This window comes from Toxorhynchites rutilus, chromosome 1 (assembly GCF_029784135.1).
Source record: "Toxorhynchites rutilus septentrionalis strain SRP chromosome 1, ASM2978413v1, whole genome shotgun sequence".
NCBI lineage: Eukaryota > Metazoa > Arthropoda > Insecta > Diptera > Culicidae > Toxorhynchites > Toxorhynchites rutilus.
Window position 1 is genome coordinate 159,185,298 of NC_073744.1, and position 21,818 is coordinate 159,207,115.

At 44.0% G+C, this 21,818-nt stretch overlaps 3 protein-coding genes across 3 annotated transcripts; 2 read left to right on the forward strand and 1 right to left on the reverse strand.

The window, feature by feature from the left end:
• The first annotated feature begins 2,427 nt into the window (after positions 1-2,427).
• LOC129773701 (transcription factor grauzone-like) lies at positions 2,428-5,274 on the forward strand. The gene is made up of 5 exons (XM_055777347.1): positions 2,428-2,832; positions 2,897-3,126; positions 3,185-4,738; positions 4,804-5,002; positions 5,068-5,274. Exons 1-5 carry the CDS (start codon positions 2,701-2,703, stop codon positions 5,218-5,220), a joined length of 2,268 nt encoding a protein of 755 aa, XP_055633322.1. The 5' UTR covers positions 2,428-2,700; the 3' UTR covers positions 5,221-5,274.
• Positions 5,275-11,174: 5,900 nt separating this feature from the next.
• Positions 11,175-14,858, reverse strand: LOC129769437 (transcription factor grauzone-like). Its single transcript, XM_055771719.1, is given in 6 exon segments — positions 11,175-11,360; positions 11,429-12,423; positions 12,488-12,683; positions 12,743-14,101; positions 14,149-14,384; positions 14,443-14,858. Coding segments are annotated over 5 exon segments (2,076 nt in total). The 5' UTR covers positions 14,575-14,858; the 3' UTR covers positions 11,175-11,360; positions 11,429-12,270.
• Positions 14,859-17,869: 3,011 nt separating this feature from the next.
• On the forward strand, positions 17,870-20,941 carry LOC129769429 (zinc finger protein 62-like). Its single transcript, XM_055771707.1, has 5 exons — positions 17,870-18,233; positions 18,294-19,228; positions 19,288-19,953; positions 20,011-20,386; positions 20,453-20,941. The coding sequence occupies exons 1-5, from the start codon at positions 18,105-18,107 to the stop codon at positions 20,603-20,605; spliced, it is 2,259 nt and encodes a 752-aa protein (XP_055627682.1). The 5' UTR covers positions 17,870-18,104; the 3' UTR covers positions 20,606-20,941.
• Positions 20,942-21,818: the final 877 nt, after the last annotated feature.

Genomic DNA, 21,818 nt, shown 5'->3' on the forward strand with positions numbered 1-21,818 from the left:
AATAAAATTTCGAGGCAAGCGTCATCTAATGTGCACGCGATGTTGGTGCAGTGAAAAGCGCTCGCACTGAACCGAGCCTTCGCGAGTGTGACACCGCATCGAACATTAGCCAAGTATGCGATTTCGGAGCGTCGGTCGAAAATGTAAACGCCGTTACCCAAGCAGCAACCAAAATCAAGCTCCCTCGCTAGTGGTGAAGGCGGTCGTTCTTGAAAAACTCATCAGCGAATTCGCATCGATGGGTGTTAAAGCAGTGTTACAGCAGTGCCAGAAAATTGTTTCGGGAATACCAAGCATGTTGAATGTCTTACTCGAATTATTTGGGTTCGCGTGCCGGTCGCAAAACTGCCTTCAACTAGGATGGCATTTGCGCTAATATTGATCATAATGAAGCATTGCTACTGTTTTCGAGGTTGTTATAACGAAAAGAGTTTATTTCGCTTATTTAGTCACCACAGTCACAGAAGTAAATGTCGTTCTGGAATTTTGTGTGGTTTCGCTTGCCAGTAGCAAAACTTCCTCCACTAAGGGTGACAGCTGCGCTTCTCTCGAGCATGATAAAGTAATGCAATTTTTTTCGAGCGCAAAATGATGAGAAGTGTTTATATTCCTAGTAGTTTCACTCACCAATGTATGGCGACTTATATAAAATAACAGTGTAGTTCTACGTCAACAATGCGGTCGTATCTTGGACACAACCTCCTATAATTTTTTGTTGCACATTAAATGTCTTCATAAATATACCAATGTCCAATGTCTTTTTCCAATAATCCAATGTCCACTTTTTGCAATTTGCAAGCACTTTTTTCCAACCAGTCTTTTTGCGTATCACTATTCCAATTAATTTGCTACCAACCAGCCAATCCACTCACTCGAATCCAGGGCACAGTTTACTTGCCAATTCGTTGACGAAAATCCTAACGCTATCCATATGGTATCCGGTTCGAAGGACCAAATGTTGATTCACCAAGCAGTGGACTGTATTTTGCTGCGATCCTGTCTGTGCGTGTTCGATCCAAATTTCCACAGCCGCCATGTCCACATTATGCCGAATGACGCCGATCGGCCTGTACCAGGCGGCATATTCGGTTCGTTATGTAATGTGGACGCCCCATCGGGTGCACGAAGCCGAAGTCCCATCGGATCCAAGAAGTCGTCACGAACACACGAAGCACAATGTCGTCAATGCTAATTTACTTCGTTTTGTTTTGGTTCGATTTTCTCGAACCGGACCCATTTGTTTCGGGTTGGGTTCTGTTTGATTCGAATCGGTTTTCGGCACGTCGGCAAGCCCGGGAGGTACGTTCACATTTAGTCGGCTTTACCGGGCGGCCAAGGCCGATTGGCGTGATGTGGACGCGTCTTATGAGTTCAGCAGATAAAAATAACTTCTTTCCAAAGCGGCGGTGGAACCTCAAGTTCCCTCCCTGCACGCAGTGCCGGTTGCTTGTGCTCGCAAAGCACTCTCCCCACGGGTGGGGCGTTTGATGGTATTTGTATGCTGTCTGCTTTACTCGTATCCTTGCGATCGTTGGTTTACTCCCTCCGCTATCCTGTCGAACGTACATTCACACATTCACACTGAACAATCCCAAATCCCAAATACGCATTTTCGTAGCACTAAAAAATGACAAAACACTGCATACAACAAGGCAACAACAATGTAGCGTTGCCTGAACGGTCTTGGCTTTCTTTCATACAACTAAAACTCGACCAATCGTTTTAGCGTGCAACTCTCGACTCTTTTATTTTTCCGAAATTAATTCTACAAACTAATTCTTCTACCTTCGAATTTCTGGGGAGGCGCTTGGAGTTACCCCGCTATATCTGCCGATAAATAATTACGCGCCGAGTAATCAAAAAATGTCCCGTGTGTGTTGAACTGCCACGAACCGAGTGGAAACTTGAGATTTGTTTCACTCGCACAAAAATAACAAAATTGATGTCAGGAAAAAAATGCAGACTCGGTAACAACGTAATTTGAACAAAAATGTAATTAGAGAAGTGTTCGATTTTCGACAAGGGTGATGCACTTTTGGATTTGACGACAAAGCGCAAGTGTGCTTCAATGAAATATGGAAAAATGGAGCGAAGCATTCTCCAAGCGTCTCTACATACATATATGGAGGAATTAGGGTCGCTTCAACAATACAAATAATATTTGAATGCGAACAATAAAAATGCTATCTATTATATTTCGACTCCAGTGACGCTAATACGAAACTATCGAATATTTCTATTGTTCGAATGTTCACAGTTGGACTGTTCACAGCGGGAGTGTTGATATGAGGCTTCCATTGTTGTGTTATTAATAGTGCCAATTACCGATGCAGCAGACTGAAAATGTGAGCGCTAGAATAACACACGAAGATGGTCAGTTGAGGGCCTTGAGTTACGAGCTCATGATCGTCCGCTTAGCAGCGGACACGCAACCAATTAGGCTACGAAGACCCCCTAAAAGTATTTTTTTCAATACAAAATACAATAAAATTTATTCGATACAAAATAGGGTAAATCCTGCCAAACGAACAATCCTAATTTGTTGTGTACAAGCTGTTGCGTCAAAACAAACAAACTGTCACGAGCGTGCTCTCGTTTTTACTCATAATCTGGAAAATAACAACAATCCAATCCTGGACAATGATCGAAACTAGATAATCACCATAATTTTCTTCAAATTGCCACCCATTCGGACGAGTGATGTCCACAACCGAGCTGGAGAGCTGCTTCACCTGTCTTCGACGGACCGATAACTTCCTCTGCATTGCCGAGAGGGACGACTTAAGCGGAGAAAATGTCGAAGCAGTCTTCGCGAAGCATTTTTGGTTTTCCGTGAGTGGTGTCAATGTCGGACAATTTGGGAAATAATATTTATTGCTTTCAAACACTATCGTAGAGAGATGAATATCGGGGTCGGTCGGTGTGTACCAGTTGCTGGGAAAAGATCGATGAATTTCACAAATTCTACTGCGAGGTGGAGCTGTTTCACAATCGTGGCGTGCTGATGAACATTAAAGTCGAAACGCTTGACGATTGCGCCAAGGAATACGAAGTGCTGAAAACAGAGAGTGATGATAGTAGACGAAACGAACAAATAGTTGATAACACGGAAATACCGGAGGGAAGGTTAGTCTGTTTTTTCCTTGGTTGTTATATTCAATTACAAACCTAATCGCTTTCTCAGTCACCAAAACGCTCCGGTATTCGTAGAACCCATCTGCGAACTGGATCTGAAACATGAATCCTCTCATAACGCTAGAAACATGGACGTAGAACGTGTGAAAACTGACGAAGAAAGTGAAAACGATCCTTGCGACACGGAAGTTGATGATATCGACGTCGATGAGATAGAAGATTTGAAGCCGACCGATCGAACAGGAATTAAAGTACCGAGCGACGATGAGTCAGGTTCTGATGTACCGTTAGCAAGGCGGTTGGCGGCCCGCAGGAAGAGAAGGGTTGCCACTAGGAGAAAAATAGCGGGACCAAGGTGTCGGAAAGAGAAGTCTGATAACGATGAGCTGAATGAGTTTATTCGTCAGCGCATGGATATTACCTGTCATAAATGTGCCGAAGAGGGTAACAAACCAGAGGGCGGCGAAATCTTTGAGTCGTTCTATCGACTAAGAGAGCACTTTCGTAGGGTGCACCACAGACCGAACGGGTACGTGTTCTGTTGCAATAAGAAGTGGTCCACGAAGACTGGACTGGCGGAGCATCTCAATAACCACGAACCGTTGAAAAGTGATCGTGGTCGGTGTGTGGAGTGTAACTGCATTTTCAAGGATAAGAGCAGCTATGCGAATCATATGTTTCTGGTCCACACGCCGGAGGATCAGAAGCAATTTAAGTGCGATCGATGTGCGAAGGCATTTGCAGCCGAGGATCTGCTCAGCAGTCACACCAAGTGGCATGAAGAGGTGGAGAAAAAAAATCACTATTGTGCTCTGTGCAATAAATATTTCATGAGCGCGCGAAATTTGGAAAACCACAATCTGAATCACCACAATTTCGGGGAGATGTCCGCCACAGGGCAAGATAATGTTGTCGAGCAGAGGGGTGCGGAATGGATGGAGCAAACGGTGGAGATTCCGACCAATCGCACTTCGCCAGCAAAAATGAAACGACCCGTAGACGATGCCGCGAAGCAGGATGAGCTGATTCGGAAGTTCATCACGCTGAACTGCTCCAAGTGCGACTTTGTGGGACAAACGTTTAACAAGTTAGCTTACCACGCACTGAAGGTGCACAAAATGAACTCCCATTCGGTGGTTTGCTGTGATCGGCGCTTTGGCAAGCGTCATCGATTGTACGAGCACTGTTTGAGGCACTTAAATCCGGATCACTTCAAGTGTGAGATTTGTGGGAAGACTTATGCCGACAGCGCGGGTTTGCAGATTCACAACTGGTGGATTCACACTCCGGTATCGGAACGGCCCTTCAAATGTGACATTTGTGGTGCCGCCTTCGTGAAGGACTATTTGCTCAAGCAGCACACAAACTGGCACGTGAACAAGGAACGCAAAACTCATTTCTGTGAGCTTTGCAACAAGGCATTCTGCAATTCGATCCAGCTGAAGGCGCATCATCAGAAGAAGCACGGAGCCGTGTGTGATTGGGTGTGTGACATTTGCGCTAAGGGTTTCGTCCACCGGGCGCTGCTTGAGGAGCATCGGTTGACTCACACGGAGGAAGGCCTAGCCAGTTTGAAGATACAGTGTGAGAAGTGTCAGAAATGGTATGGTCCCCTTTCAAGAAGCATTAATTGAAGCGTTCGGGTAATTGTTTTTTTCTCCTTTACAGGTTAATCAACAAGAAAAGTTACTTGAGGCATAAACGACGCTGCTACGATACCAACGGACCGGTGAAGTGCGATATTTGCGGTAAAGAATCGGTAAACGAGGCTGCCCTGATGGGTCATAAGAACTTCCACCATTCCAATCGGCCCATGTTCACTTGTGCTTACTGTGGAAAGGAGTTTAAAACACAACTGAGGTTGAAGGTAGGGCTGTTTTTAGTGCGGCAATTACACACGATGAGAAATATTTAGGGTTTTTTTTGCTTCAGGAACACGAAGCTACCCATACCGGTGTGGTGCTGTACCAGTGTCCGTACTGTCCCAGAACTTCCAATTCGAGCTCGAATATGTATACCCATAAGAAGTCAGCTCATCCAGAGAAGTGGGCAGAGGAGGTCGCATCGCGTTATTATACACGATGAAATTAATGTAGTAAAGTAATTGAATGCTAGTTGTGGATTAATAAATATTTATAATTCTAATTGAAATAAAGTTTCTGAAAGTGTTTCCAATCATGGTCCCAGTTGATACCTATGTTATTACAAATAGGGCTTTAAGGATTTATGAGGCGAGGCGAATGAACTGCAAAATTTAAAGCCTCTTAGAAATAAATCATCATTTTTCCCACATCATAAATTGCAATGTGCAACCAAATACCGCTGTCCCAAAATAATAAATAACGTTAGTCACCCTGCTGGAATGTCTGTTTATTACTTTCCATGCGCTGCGTAAAAAAAAGGAAAAGTAATTAAAACATGACCCAGTTGTAACCACAGACACGCTTGCTCTCTCTCTCTCTCTCTCTCTCTCTCTCTCTCTCTCTCTCTTATTATTATAGTTATAGAGGTGAGGTGAGGAACGCTCTATCAGCCTTACCTGGGAAGGGTTAACCCAGACGTCGAGTGGGGATCGTACCCACAAAAACCAAGCCTTCTACTCGTAGCCTCATTCCCCCTGGGACCACATCTAGGCGACTACTTCAGGGGGCGGCTGTGCTCATGCACTTCACGAGTTTTCAACGCTAACTAGCGTTGATCCTTCTCTTTTTCTCTATATTCTTATTCACCATCCGTTGCTCTCCACTGCGCTTATGACCATTGCGCAGGCATCCATTTACCCGTCGAGACGTGCACCGATTAGGAAGCGCCCTAAAACTTAACGCGCGCCCCGTCACATTCTCCCTCGCAGGATTTGTACTCCCAACGGAGCGCCGATTAGGAAGTGCCCTCCAACATGACGCGCACTCCGTCACAGCTACTCTCGTGGGGTATGCACCAGTTTGATGATGGCTTCCTCCATGATGCTCGCTCCTTCAAAATGTTCGCAGTGTTCCTCCATCCAGGCCACGATAAGGCGTTGCCAGGCAGGCATTTTTCTGTTCTCCGCGACATTAGGAAGCGTTAGGAAGCGCCCCCCAACGTAACGTGCGCCCCGTCACAGTCACCCTCGCAGGATTTCTCTTCCCAGCGGAGCGCCGATTAGGTAGTGAAGCGCCCAATATTTAATTTAATTAGTTCCGCGTATGGTGAACTTGGCCCACTTTACGTTTTCATTTATTCGTCAAATGTCCGGAGGGCAAGTTCAACAACGCGCTGTTTGATTGCATAACAGGGTGCGCGCAGAGTCAGCACCACGGAAACGTGTGTGCACGATTCCAGCGCGAGCCACATTTTGTATTAGTAAATAAGAAAATAAAAATTGTAAACTTAAAGTTTAATAAAAGCATTCGAGTCGGTCAGGCTCGAGGGAATTGATACTCAGAACTCGTACCGCGCCGGGCGCGTCGTTTTATTCCCGGGAAAAACCAGTGCCGGAGACCGCCGGTAACGCAGGTAGTGCCCTCCAACATAACGCGCACTCCGTCATGATCGCTCTCGTGGTGTACTCCAGTGCTTCAGATCTCGCTGTGGTTCATCTTTTATAGTGAGGCGTTATCCGCACGCTGGTCTGTCCTCCACTTCCGCTGTAGCTCGGACATGATGTGGACGATTGCACTGTTCACTGCGTTCCAGGTGCCTCGTCACTACACATTTCCTCTACGATGTTCCTAGCATGAAGGGTAGGCAGCCCCTCGCGCCTTGCGGTGAAACTGGGACATACAAATACGACGTGTTCCGGTGTTTCCTCCACATCTCCACACTTCGGACAAAGAGGCGATCTTGCATGTCCAAACCGGTGCAAATACTGCCTGAAGCAGCCATGACCAGACAAAAACTGCGTTAGTTGGAAATTCACCTCTCCATGTTTCCTGTTTGCCCAGCCCATTAGTGTCGGTATGAGCCTGTGCGTCCATCTGCCGTTTTGAGCCGCACTCCACTCTTGCTGCCACCTAGCCATCGACTCTGCCCTCATTAGCTTCCGGATTCCTCTGGTTCCCCGCCACATATAGCACTCGCTGTCTTCCGCCAAGATGATGTCGATAGGGACCAACCTGGCTATGACGCAGACCGCTTCTGTTGATATGGTTCTGTACGCACTCGCGACTCGCATCGCCATGAGCCGGTACGTACTATTCATCCTCCTCGTGTTCCGCTGAGTTTCTAACGCCGCGATCCAGGCTGGACCCCCGTATCGTAATGTCGATGAGGAGACACTAGCCAAAAGGTGCTTCTTGCTGGTGCCTGTGCCAGAATTGTTGGGCATGATTCTTGTCAGTGCATTGATTGTCTTCGTTGCTTTCTTACAAGCGTAGTTGACGCGACTGTTGAAGTTCAGTCGATCATCGATCTGCACCCCCAGGTATTTTAAGTCTCGCTTCGAAGTTATCAAGTGCTCTCCGATGGTGATTTCTGCACGTTGCACCGCCCCGCGGTTGCTGACAATCAACATTTCCGTCTTGTGGTGGGCTATCTGCAGTTTTACACTTTGCATCCACCTTCCGATCATGTCTATCGACTCGGTCGCGAGCATTTCGGCCCGTTCCAAGGATACTCCTGTCACGAGAATAACGATGTCATCCGCGAAGCCAATGATCTCTCTCTCTCTCTCTCTCTCTCTCTCTCTTTACTTATGATGTTTTAATGCTTTAAGTTTAAGCCATGCCTGACCGCGTAAGCTGTCAGGATTGTAAGCTGTGTAGAGTTTTAGGCTAGTATTTAAGCGGAACCCAATAATAAATTATCTGTCTGCACATGACGCAAAAAGTGAAAAGTCTTCTTCTAAGTGTTGAATTCCGATCTCCGGAGTTTCGCGGGAGTTTATAACCACCATTGAGGATTTAAAAAATATTTTTTCAGCATTTTTTCCTAAAAATCAAATTATTTTCCTAAAACTCTTCCATAGATCACTTTTTGTAGGATTTATCATTTTCGAGTAAAAAAAATTATAAAAAAATGGTCAAGAATATTTGGCCCTCTCCATATGTTAGTCTAGATAAATTTTCGGAAAACTAAGTATGCCAAGTTGCTTAATTAGGTATGGTCTTCAAGCCCAAAAGTTTCATTATGTCCTGAGAGGGTCCTGCCAATCCCATAGGCGAGTTGGTGCGAAATCCGTCCATAGTAACTGTGAGGAGCACATATGGTTTAACATCATCAGTATCCTTCCCCCTTAAAGAGTTGTCATACAATGTCCTTGGGAACACTGCTTGACGCAGTGTTGATTGACATCCTCTGGGTTGTCGTCAGTCTGGCATGCGGAACAAGAGAGGCAAATCACGTCGAATCATCGTTACCCTGTGTAAGCGATTGGCGAAATACAAGATGACTGCCTACCCAATACTCTTCCACAGCAGCCCCACATTCACAGTAACTCATGAGTCAGCAGAAAAAAATTGACAGCTTTATCAGTCGAACTCTAACCATGATGGCGAAAACAATGAAGCTATTCCGTTGAGAACTGTGCGCGTTCGAAGAACGGTACACCGCCACGTCGAAAACGGACATCGTGTGGCACCAAATGCGTGGACACCAAATACGCCCGTTCCGGCATCTTCAATATCATGGCTCTATTGGACAACAATCATAGCATCGAAAGAAAGCCCGATTCGGGACGGCTGAGCGACAAGAAGCTCAGAAGGATGCTGATGAGGAAGATCGAGGGAAAAGTGCCTACATCGCTGCGTGCGCTTGGCCGGGAGGTCGGTGCAACCGGCCAAACAGTGAAAAAGTACCTGGCGAACATGGACATACATGTCAGGAAGCGGAAGCTCCGTCCACTGGTCTCGGAGCTGTAGGCAATGACGCAGCGGCAGCGGCTAAATAAGATGATCAAGGCGATTGTAAGTAAGTCGAAGTAATGGACGACGAGATCTATCTCACCCTGGATGTCAACGGCTGGCGTGCACTTCGTATTTTACTTCTCCCACGAAGGAAGTGAGCTCCGAAGTGAAGTTTATTTCACACATCATGTTTTCCAAGAAGGTGCTGCTGTTGCTGATAATCAGCGAGAAGGGGATGTCAAAGCCGCTCTTCTTTAGTTCCGGACTGACCGTGAACGAGAAAATTTATAACACGAAGTGCCTGCCGAAAGTTGCGTCGTTCATCAAGAAATACCATAAGGGCGAAGACGCGGTGATCTGGCCGGATCTGGCGTCGGTCCACTACTCGAAGCGATCATTAGAGATGGACCGGCTGAATATCGATGTGGTATCCAAGTCGGCGAACCCCCCCAATGTCCACCAGCTGCGTCCCATCGAGAATTTCTGGGCAAACCTGAAGCGTAAGATCTACTCCAACAATTTTGTTGCGAAACTTGACAAGAAATTGATAAATAAAACGAAGAAAGAACTCAAAAAAAATCCACATCTTCGTCGATTTCACCACATCTTTCGCATATGATACAATCGAACGACAGCAGTTATGGAGGATCATGGACGAACACGGCTTTCCCGAAAGCTGACAAGACTGATTCAGGCCACGATGAACGGTGTGCGGTGCAGTGTGCCGTATACAAATCCCTAATTCGACCGGTTGTTCTCTACGGGCACGAATCATGGATAATGTTCGAGGAGGACTCACAAGCACTGGGTGTTTTCGAATGCCGAGTGCTCAGAACAATATACGGTGGTGTACAGGAAAACGGAGTATGGAGAAGGAGACTCTACGACGAACCTAGCATCCAGAAAGTCGCCATGGCTGGATGAGTGCGATGGGTAGGGCATGTTGCAAGATTGTCGGACAGCAGCCCTGCAAAGATGGTGTTCGCATCGAATCCGGTAGGAACGAGAAGGAGAGGAGCCCAGCGAACGAAGTGGTTGGACCAGGTGGAGCTTGGCAAGAATCAGTGAAGTCGGGAGTTGGAAAACTGCAGCATTAGCGGAACAATGTTGTGAATCAGATTCTATCTCTTCAAGGAATGTAGCATCATTGTAAATAAATAAAAGAGATTATCTCGATTTACAGAACACTAAATCTTGCTCGGTGAACACACCGAGCCAGTGATTTAGTGATAGTGATTTTATCGACTTCTCGATTCGATTTATATAATAGGACCCATCGTTTTTCGCAGTCCATGGGAGATTTAACCCTCTCGCGTCCAACATCGTACCTCACTCGTGGTGTATCGATGTGAAATGATTACATGCCTTGCTCGAACTTTATGTGTGAAAATTGCATATACAGTAGAACCCCCATTATCCGCGGAATAGTCTGGCTAGGTCACCGCGAATAACGAAAATCGCGGATAACGCAATAAAGAACTAAAACGAGTTCCATACTTCAAAAAAAGATATTTCAGCATGAATCTATGTTTTATCAATACATAAATCATTAAACTATCCTTCTATAAGGTCGTGTACACCAGTAGTTAGAAAATGTGAAAGCCATGATCAAAACAAAAGTGCATGAGTTCCACTGTATTTGAGTGTATTAGAAATGTTTTCCAAATGAAAATATCAGGAACGCAAACCAAAACTAAATAATTCTCTGAAGATACGCAACAAGCAAACCAAACAACTCGAAAAGGTATGACAGTTGCACCGAAAGCTTCCACTCGGTCGATGCTATCGACATGCTCGGTATCTATAATAGTAAAATGGAGCTGACGAGCAAAAACCGAGCAAATTATTTGCTCAGAAACGATTAAATATAGGCAATTTGCAACACATGAAGTTTGAGCAAGATCTCAACCCGGTAAGATATCTCGATTTATAAAATACAAAAGTAAGCTCGGTGTGATAGTGATAGTGATTGTATCGACTTTTTGATTCGACTAACATAATATGGCCCAATGTATTCATTAGGTAGATTTTTGCGATGTTGTAATAACTGATAAAAAGATCATTATTACATTGGATAAATTTTATTTCTAGACTTTTCCATCTACGCTATCGACACTCGACAGGTCTTAAGACGAATGACCGTTATTTTTCAGATGCTTATACAATTGGCGATCTAACGCAAAACGTAAACGGTCGGTGAGACATCTGGATTTTGTTTTTGAACTAAGAAAATGATGCTAATGTAACCTAAAACTCAAAAACAAATCACGTATATTTTACTTCCGGGCTTTCCAAGGTAGTTCTCACATGCAGGAATCGTGCATTTTTCTACTTGTGTTTGATTGTGCTCTCGAATTTCCTTCTTTAATTCAACCATTGTCAACATTTTTATAGTTTTCACTACTGAAAGAGGTAAATAAATAACATGTTATATATAAAATTGCGCAGAATTAAATTTCTTACAAACTCACCGCAGCGCCGCCTAGGTGTAGATTTGTACGTTAGATCGCCAATAGTTTTCAGAACATACTCCTGAGGAACTAGTTGAAACGGAATACACATACATCAGAAATACATCAAACATAGAATAAAACGGAATGCAATCGGGAAATAAATAGCTGTTTGGCCTTTGATTCCATTGTTTTACTTGAATAAATAACTAAATTGTGTACATATAGGGAGTTTATTTTGTTTTACGCGGTTTTACATAGGTTTTTTTTATCTGATTTATTTATTTATTAGGCTCATTAGCATTTTAGCTGTTACAGAGCCGGGTTTTAATCGTGTACATGTACATATGTTTATGTTTCTATAAATTGTAAATTACACAGTCATTAGTAGTAGCCATTTAGGCGTTTTAAAGTTTTTTTTCTGTTCCATTACATTATGGTAAATTACACAGTAGTAGCCATTTAGGCGTAAGGGTATTCTTTCTGTTCATCCATTGTTCAGCAGACCGGACAGCGGAGACAGTTGATATTGATCATTGTTGAGTTATTTATAGAACAGCAGCCCGATGTTTCTTGCAGAGCAGAGCAGTTGTATGGATGAATCGATCTTATTTCGACCGTGGATCGATTTCCATCGCTGATGATGGTTGCGTGGACGTAGTTATTCTATAACAACACAAAGATGGTCAATTGAGGGCCCTGAGTTTGAACTCACGATCGATCGCTTGGTAGCGAACGCGTAACCAAGTGGCTACGAAGACCCCCAACAGGAGATTTTATCTTACACGATTTTGTCGGGAACCTATCATCAGTGTAAATCGAGGGATAGGTTTATTTCTATTTCTGAGAGTGTATTCAACACTCTAGCTTCGGCCATCACGAGCAGCCATGGCTTCTGCCCATTCCTCAGGATGGGCCGTCTTTTTATGAGTGTACATGTTGGAGCTGGAATTGCACATTCGGGGACAGAATGGACATTCATACAAAATGATTCCTGCATGGGATGCTTCGTGTTCCTGAAAAAAATACAGAAGTGCAATTTTAAACCTTTCAAACAACGGAGCAGAACAAAACGGAAACCTTTAATCGTAGCTGCTTTTTAAACTCCTTTCCACAATATGTACAGGTGAATTTCGGACGGGATCCATGTTGTAGCTTTTTGTGTGCTACCAGCGAGGCCTCGTTTACCGACACGAGACCACAAATATCGCACGTGGCTGGTTTACTGTCGAAACAGCGTATTTTATGGCGTAGATAGCCTTTTCTATTGGTTAACCTATGACGGAGAATCAAGAGTGTTGAAAAAAGAAATTTTCGAAAAAAATTCCATTTTACCATTTGTTGCATTTCTCACATTGCATCTTCAAGCTCGCCAAACCCTCCTCGGTGTGAGTCTTCTGATGGTCCTCCAGCAGAGCCCGGTGGGTGAAACCTTTGGCGCAAACATCACAAACCCAATTGCTGACCGCTCCGTGTAGTTTCTGCATGTGTGCCTTCAACTTTGTCGGAGTGGTGTAGGTTTTGTTGCACAACTCACAGGTATGCGTTTTACGTTCCTTGTCCATGTGTCGTTCCATGTGCTGCTTGAGGAGGTAATCTTTCACAAAAGCATCCCCACAGATGTCACACTTGAACGGTCGCTCTGAAACAGGAGCGTGTATCCACCACTTGTGATGCTGTAAGCCGTAGCTATCAGTGAAGGCTTTTCCGCACAGCTCACACTTGAAGTGATCCGGATTCAGATGTCGAAGGCAATGCTCGTACAGCCGATGCCGCTTACCGAATCGTCTTTAGCAACATACCACCGAAGGAGTCGACATTTTATGCACACTTGATGCATGTTCGGACAGCTCTTTGAATGTTTGCCCAATGAAATCACATTTCGAACAGTTCAATATAATAAACCTACGAATAAGTTCCTCCTGCTTGGCAAAGTCTGCAGGTGTCCCTCTTTTTCGCTTTAGGGGCATCTCCACCTTCTTGCTGACCAGTTCTTCTCCGGTCGACGTTGTCGTCACCGCCGCCGCATACTTGTTAATCTTGTGATGGCTTAAATTGTGTTTCTCCAAATAGTTAGCGTTTAAAAAATATTTATTGCAAATCGGGCAGTGATGATTCTTCTTCTCCACCTCTTCATGCCAATTGATGTGACTGTTGAGAAGATCTTCGGCAGCGAAAGCCTTTGAGCATCGAACGCACCTGAACTGCTTCTGATCCTCCGGCGTATGTACGAAATACATGTGCTTAGCGTAGCTGCTCTCATTGTTAAACATACAGTTGCACTCTAAACATCGTTTCTGATCAACTTTCGTCGCTTCGTGATTATCAAAGTGTTCAACAAAAGCCTTTTTTGAGGTCCATCTCCGATTGCAGCAAAATACATAACCATTCATGTTATGCTCTTTCTTAAAGTGAACATCCAATCGAAAGAACGTTCTGAATTTCTCCCCATCATTCGCACCACTTTCGAGGCAAATGTGGCAACTGAACACATGTTGACCCTTAGCCGCATCAGGTCGTTTCCTTTTCCGGGCAGCTAGTCGTCTCGCCAATGGGATATTTTCCGAAGCAGTGGAACTGGCAGAATCTTTGTCTACCATGTCATCGTCACCGTTAATCTCAGATTCATTCCCACTTCCTGCAACCAACTTTGGTTTTTCTGCTAGTTCGCAAATTGGCTCGCAGAAAATGAGGCTGAAATTCATTTTTAGTAGAAGGATAAATCTTTTGTTGATTCTCACCTTTTAGGTAGTTCCTCCTCATCTTCCGGGTTTTCCACCTTTTTAGCACAGTCATCATGGGCATCCTTCCCCGTCAATCCACACCCTAAAACAACCTCCTCTGCGGAAGGTTCCGACTTAATCTTGACTAATTGTGATGTCCCATGGATTTTCTCCACCTGACAGTAGAACTTGTGGAATTCATCAATCTTCTCCCAGCAGCTGGTACAGACAATCCGGTTTCGGTAATCATCTTTCTAAACAAAACAAAATTTTAGCAATTTGCACTCCCCATCCAAACAATCGTTCTCTCACGGTAAACTGAAAGTGCTGCGCGAAGATCGCTTCAATGTTTTCGCCACTCACATCATCGTGGTCGGTGATTCGGTGGAAGCTTTCCGTCTGCCGGAGGCAGGTGAAACAGCCCTTGAGTCCTAGCGAGGACATTAGGAGTGAATTCGGCCGGGAATTCCCAACAAGAACAAATGTTTTAATGCAATCGAAAAATTCAATTCAAATCATCTCACAGAACGGAGTTCAGCGTGACGTTTCTACGCCGGGCCCAGTGGAAAATATATGGGCAGCGTTCACCAGATGCGCATTGTTAAAAAAACATTTTTCACGTAGGATTACGTCTTTCTGGAGCATATTGGGGGTACAAATTGAAAAACTGGGCTAGGCTAGGTGCAAATTGAGAAGCGAATAGCGCTCGCGAGCTAACACGCGACTACCAACACAACTCGTATATGCCACACACGTCGCGAGGTGCTGCGCATATTGAGTCGCAGTTCGATGAAAATAACGTGCCACTCGCATACAATGTCTGACTCAGGCTAGGCGCAAATTGAGACGCGTATAGCGCGAGTAGCTTGATGCTGCGTAGCGCCGGTTTTTGTAGCTACACTGAGAGAAATAATTAGTAAATATAACGAATTTTTTGGTAAATACTACCAATCTATAGTCATTTTCGACCGTACTAATAAACACATATGTCAAGCAGAACCATGATTCGGAAGCCCAATATCGGCTACATTTTCTCGCCGAAAATGCACGTATCAGAATTATATCCTTATTATACCTCCGTATTGCCTTATGGGAACAATGAAAATGGTTAATACGCGCTTTTCTTACCAATTTTCAGATATGACAATATACAAGCTTACTAATGTTATCGAGTAAAATATACTAATCTCTGGTAGAGATGCGGGTTTGTTGACAATATGTACAAAAAAATTTGTACATTCTACTAATTTTGCATTACCAAATGTATTTAGTAGTTTTCGACCGAGGATTTTTCTAAGGGTAATGAAAACAGGTAGAATAGTGCAAATTGGGCAGGCGACGCGAGATAGCGCAGCGCTCGTAAGATCCGACTCGCGTGATGCTGTGGCTGAACCACAGTTTCCCGTGCGGTCGTGCCGAGGTTGGTGATTGTGTTGATAAACAATTATAAAGTTCCGTAAGTCTGACATTGCATGGTTGTGCTGATCGGGTGGTTGTGTTAGTAAATTAATATATCGTAGAATTATGTGTGAGTCAGACATTGTATGCGATTGGCATGTTATTCACACCAAACTGCGACTCAATATGCACACCACCACGCGACGTGTGTAGCACATACGAGTCGTGTTGGCCGTTTCGTGTTAGCTCAAGAGTGCTATACGTTTCTGAATTTTCTCATATTTATTTACTAACACGACCACCCGATCGCTACAACTCACGGCGTTTGTTCAACAACACAACCACTACAGCCGGCAAGACCAACACGAGAAACTGTGGTTCAGTCAAAGCATCACGCGAGTCATGTCTTACGAGCGCTACGCTATCTCGCGTGACCTGGCCAATTTGCGCTGTTCTGTCTGTTTTCATTAGCCACAAAAACAGACACTATGTCGTGTTGGTGGATGATATAGTTTGCCGAAAATAAGCGATCAACATCATTCTAGTACACCTTTTGCACATTCAGAACAGCTGAGAGAAATTATTAATGATGTCACGAGTAGCGGAGGTCTGATTGACGCACTTTAAGGTCCCCCGCAGACTGCAGATTATTTTTCTACCGACAGTTTGATTGGCCGACTTAATCAGTAAGGAGAGATATGCATATGCGCACATCACACCGATTCAGTAGGGTCGGATACAATCTGCGGGGGCTCTAAGTGGAACGAAGATTTACAAAAACCATTGCACATAATTGCGTCGACATACTGCAGTTCACTAGCACACGAGAAACAGATGTTGTTTATCTCCGTTGTCCTTGATTTGGTCAGCTTAACAAAATAACAGAGCAATCGGTTTGTCTACACTTTCGGAGAAAGGATGACTTTCAAATTTTATTGGCTTTAATTTGATATGTAGATCATCTAAATCGGTCCAGTAGTTCAAAAGTTAGAAATTTATGTGGTGGAAAAAAGAGGTAAAAATAGGTTTTTCTGCAATCTGCGGGGGCTCTAAGTGGAACGAAGATTTACAAAAACCATTGCACATAGTTGCGTCGACATACTGCAGTTCACTAGCACACGAGAAGCAGATGTTGTTTATCTCCGTTGTCCTTGATTTGGTCAACTTACCAAAATAACAGAGCAATCGGTTTGTCTATACTTTCGGACAAAGGATGACTTTAAAATTTTATTGGCTTTAATTTGATATGTCGATCATCTAAATCGGTCCAGTAGTTCAAAAGTTAGAAATTTATGTGGTGGAAAAAAGAGGTAAAAATAGGTTTTTCGGACCATCGGTTAATTTTGAAAAATCATGAAAAATCACTTAAGAACCCAAAAAATACGTTTCTCTGATTTTTGAGTATGTTTTGTTAAAAAGCTCAGCTTTCAAAAAAAAAAAAATTAAATATATAGCGCCCTTGACCAGATACCATGTAAACTATAAAAAACAAATACAATCAATAATTACGTAAACAAACGCCTGAGAAAATACTTTTTATTCAAAGAGGACTAGCTCATTGGCTTCAATTCGATAAGATCATCGTCTAAATCGGAGTAGTTCAAAAGTTACGAGTTTTTGAAAAGTCATTTTCAGAAAAAAAAAAAAGGGGGGGGAAAATAGTTTTTCTGGACCACCACCCATAGTTTTTCTGGAACTGGCACCCTAATGAAAAAATGTTCAAATATTTGACGATGAGGAACAATACTATCACTTTTCACGAAAATTTGAGAACCACTATATCGGTTTGGAATGGCTATATATCGATTTTTAATTTTATTTAATTTCATAGGACGCCTCGCACCATTTGTAACCACCCTACCTACGCAACCTGACGCGGGCCCTGTGTGCTGCATCATTCGAACCAAAACGTGTCTATGGTGAAAGGTGAGGCCGTTTCGTCACTAAGTTGGTTAGGGGAGCGGTATATGAAAACAGCACTGAAAAAAGCAGGAGAATTATTTGCTTGAAGTGTGGAAGAGACAGACTGATCACGAGCGAGTTTGGGCACAAGTGTATTGTGTTTTGTTTACAAACAAAACACAGTAGATTTCCAGAATGGCTGAAGAGTTTTTTTAAGCAAGTTGGCCCACCTTAGGATATACTTCTAGGCACCTTGGGTTTCAGCAGATTGGCCCACCTTAGAATCAAGACGGGTCTATGGTACTAGGTGAGGCCGTTTCGTCACTAAGTTGGTAAGGGGAGCGGTATATGAAAACAGTACGGAAGAAAGTAGAAGGAAAGTAGAAAGAGACAGACTGATCACGAGCGAGCTTCGGCAATAGCGTATTGTGTTTTGTTTACAAACAAAACACAGTAGACTTCCAAGATGGCTGAAGAGTGGTTTTAGCAAGTTGGCCCACCTTAGGATATACTTCTACGCGCCTTGATTCGAACGTCAGTTTGTTTTGGTTCATTCCATTCATTCGCTTTCGCAGTGTTCGGATCGTTCAGATTCCGTAAATGTAAACAGCTTTGATTACATTAATCTTACTGCAAATTGCGTCCATCATAGTGGAAGATAAAAAAAAGCAGCAATGAGCAGCAGCGAGACGTTGTCAGCCTGTTTCACCTGCATGCGGAAGACGGACACTTTCCTGCGTATCTGTGACGAGTCCAATACGGAATGTGTCGATCAGGTTCTATTTAGGCACTTTTGGTTCAACGTAAGGATATATGTTTTCGGCCTGAGCCTACGGAACTAATTGATGGAACTATACTTGCAGAGAAGCGACTTTGAACAATCCGTCCTTTGCTCCAGCTGCTGGGAGAAGATCGATGAATTTGACAAATTCTACTGTGAGGTAGCCAATTTGCACCAGGCTGATATATTACATCATGTACAGATAAAGGAGGAGAAATCGGATGAGAACGATGAGATCGCGGTGCAATCTGCAGCGTCAGAGTGTGGGTCTACAGTTCGAAGAAAAAGGGGTCGAAAACGGAAAAATGAGCCGGCTGAAGACGAGGTTTTCCAACGAATTGAGGAAGAAAGTTTTTTACGTGTAGAAGTTGACGAAGAATATCCAACAGAAGATCTGCAAGAACTGAATCCTTACGAAACGGAGGAACAATATAGTAGCGATTACGAAGAGAACTATGACGAAAATATTGAAGATGAAGAGGATGACGCCGAAGAAGAAGAATCAGATGAAGAGTCAGCCAAACCGATTGCGATACGTCGACGCTCGGCTAGGTTAACCTCAAGCAATCGACGGACCCTTAAATCATCCTCCATACGAACCTCCGCCAACAAAGATGATCTAATTCGGAAGCATTTCGAAAATTTGCGGTGTGATCAGTGTAGTCATGTTGTAAATACTTTCAATCAACTGGAATCACACTGCCGAAAGGTACACGATTCTCCTGCTGTGGTAATTTGTTGCAATAGGCCATACCAGAAGCAGGTCGGACTGTTTAACCACCTCTGTCGACATAAAAGCATCTACAAGTTTCACTGTAAAGAGTGCGATCGGTGTTTCAAGAATGGGGACGGTCTGAGTATGCACAATTTGCTACATCACACGCCGGAGGAGGAGAAAAAGTTTCGCTGTAAGCTGTGCGATCGAGCGTTTGCGACGGAAACGTTCCTCACGAGTCATCTCAACTGGCATGCCACTGTTGAGCCGAAGAATATTATCTGTCAGAAGTGTAACAAATAGTAAGTATTGCCGAATAATCTCCGCGAATACTTGCAAGCTTCAAGTGTCTATCGTTTAGTTTCACAAACACAAAGATGCTGGAAAACCATATCAAAACCCACCACCCGGAGGAACTATCGCCGGAAGGCTACCCAACCGATTCTGAAGGGCTTTATCAGTTGCAACAATCTTTCGATGCCTCCGAGGGATTCGTTGGATCGGAATCTATCAAATTTGAATTCGTGGCCGGAGGAGGAGGTGAAACGGGCGAAAGTTCAATCAGGAGACCACAGGAACTGGCAAAGCCTATCCGTCGAAAAACACAGCAGGAGTTAGCCAAAGAGGACGAATTGATCCGGAGGCATTGTGCGCTCAACTGTGACCAGTGCGATTTTTCCGGGGAAACGTTCAGTAAGCTGGAGATGCATTATAAAAACGCCCACGACATGAAAGGTTACGCGACCTGTTGTGCGCGCAAGTTCAGCAAGAAGAGCCGTCTGTACGAGCACGTTTGTGTGCACGAGAATCCGGAGCACTTCAAGTGCGAAATCTGCGCCAAAACGTTCCTCAACAGTTTCGGGCTGTCCAATCATATGATGTGGAAGCACACGCCCGATTCTGAGAAGCGGTTCAGGTGCGATGTTTGCGGGAACCGCTTCTGGAAGGATTATTTGCTGAAGCAGCACATGGAATACCATCTGGCACTGGAGGAGAAGAAATATGCATGCAAAGAGTGCGATCGACAGTGAGTACTTGGGTTTTGTCGGATGACGCGAGCATATTTCGAATCATTCTCTTTCAGTTTCGGTACGAATCTCCTACTTAAATCGCACGAGCAGACGGTACATGGCTTAAGTGCCAGCTGGGTGTGCGATATTTGTGCCAAAGGATTCCCGCTTAAGTCGGCGCTGGAATTCCACCGCCAGCAGCACACGAAAGAGGGTCGGGCCGCTCTCAAGGCACAATGTGAGCACTGCAAGCAGTGGCTGAAAAACATTCGCAGCTTGCGTAGTCATCGGAAGCGTTGCACGTCGGATCCGGTCAATTGTGACATCTGCGGCAGACAGTGCTCCAACATTTATGCCCTGCAGGGCCACAAAAAGTTTGTGCATCAGAATACTAACACGTACTCGTGCGCGTTCTGTGCGAAACCGTTCAAGCGATTGCTTCGGTTGAAGGTGAGCCTTGCGATAATCGGTTGACTGTTGTTTGCCGTTGTAACGATTCTTTTTTTTGCTGTGCAGGAACACGAAGCCGGACACACGGGAGAGCTGTTGTACAAATGCGAATACTGCCCGCGAACGTGCAATTCCAGTTCCAACATGTACACCCACAAGAAGGTTGCACATCCGGAGCAGTGGGCGGAAAAGATGGCCCATCGGTTTCATCAGCGGTAACTTAGAGTCAATCGGTCGGTCGGCCTTTTGGATTGATCGTTTTCTAGTGAGACTTTGAATAATTTCTCACTGACTTCCACGTGGGACTCACTGGTTTCCCATTTCATTTAAAATTTATATCCTTCAACTTCAACATCGAGAGCATTGTTTTGAAATATTTAAATTCATTAACGAACAGTTGTTCGAAAATTCGAAACGGTTGCTTTGGCATCTTTTCATGTCTTTGGAAACCAACCTTAATACCATAAATCAATAAATTTGATTTCAAGCAACTATATGCAGAAAGTGCATAACCTAACAAATAACAGAAGCTAATAAAACATAAAAATATGTAAACTTTTCCACAGTATTACTTTGATAAAAGAACACGCATTGACATGATTGAACGATTGAACACATAAAAATGTAGGTTGCAGTTACTACATAAGGCTAGAAGTGATAATTTATTGATAAAGAAGAGAAAAAAATAAGTTGCCACTACTACACTACAACTATCAGCTAGTAACATGCAATAAGCAGTATCATCGCCAATGGGTTTTTTCCATTACATATTTGTAGATATTGCACCCCGTCCCGTACCGTATCGTTGTCGCCTTTGTAGAGCAACATATTTTGCTAGGAACACGACGTGTTGGTTGAAAAGCAACTTAGCGCCCATAACTTGGTAAGTTTCGTTCATTAGGCAGATTGTTTGCAGAACATCAGGCGTTTTTTATTGCTTCAGTATGCAAAGTACAACAAAATATGTTGCCTGTAGCATATTGAAGGATCTGCCGCAGTGTAAAAATCTGGTCCATCGTCTAGCAAATAGGCATGAATCCGGCCTGGTAACTTCCCACAAATTTACTCACTATTGGCGATAGACGACAAATGAGGATCTGAGACAGAATTTTGTAGACATCATTCAAAATCGTGATTGCACGGTAGCTCCCACAATCCACCTTGTCACCTTTTTTATAGATGGCAAAGATTACCCCGTTCTTCCACTCCTCCGGTAGCTGTTCTGTGTCCCAGATGTATACACTCTTCAAGTTATCCGGGGCCTCTTTTGAAGAGCTCCGCTGCGAGGCTATCCGTATCAGCTTATGTTAGCTTGGTTTTTTAGCTGATTAATGGCCTCCTTAATTTCGCCCATCGTCGGGGGTTGTACGTCGTCGTTGTTCTTTATTGTCATCGGTGCTAGCTAGATGCGGGCTGTTGACGATGATAATAA

Coding starts and splice junctions, on each gene's coding strand:
- LOC129773701 (XM_055777347.1), top strand. CDS start 2,701: ATGTCCACAACCGAGCTGGAGAGCTGCTTCACCTGTCTTCGACGGACC. Junction 2,833..2,896: donor CGAAGCATTTTTGGTTTTCC/GTGAGTGGTGTC, acceptor ACACTATCGTAG/AGAGATGAATATCGGGGTCG. Junction 4,739..4,803: donor TGTGAGAAGTGTCAGAAATG/GTATGGTCCCCT, acceptor TCTCCTTTACAG/GTTAATCAACAAGAAAAGTT.
- LOC129769429 (XM_055771707.1), top strand. CDS start 18,105: ATGAGCAGCAGCGAGACGTTGTCAGCCTGTTTCACCTGCATGCGGAAG. Junction 19,954..20,010: donor TGCAAAGAGTGCGATCGACA/GTGAGTACTTGG, acceptor ATTCTCTTTCAG/TTTCGGTACGAATCTCCTAC. Junction 20,387..20,452: donor AGCGATTGCTTCGGTTGAAG/GTGAGCCTTGCG, acceptor TTTGCTGTGCAG/GAACACGAAGCCGGACACAC.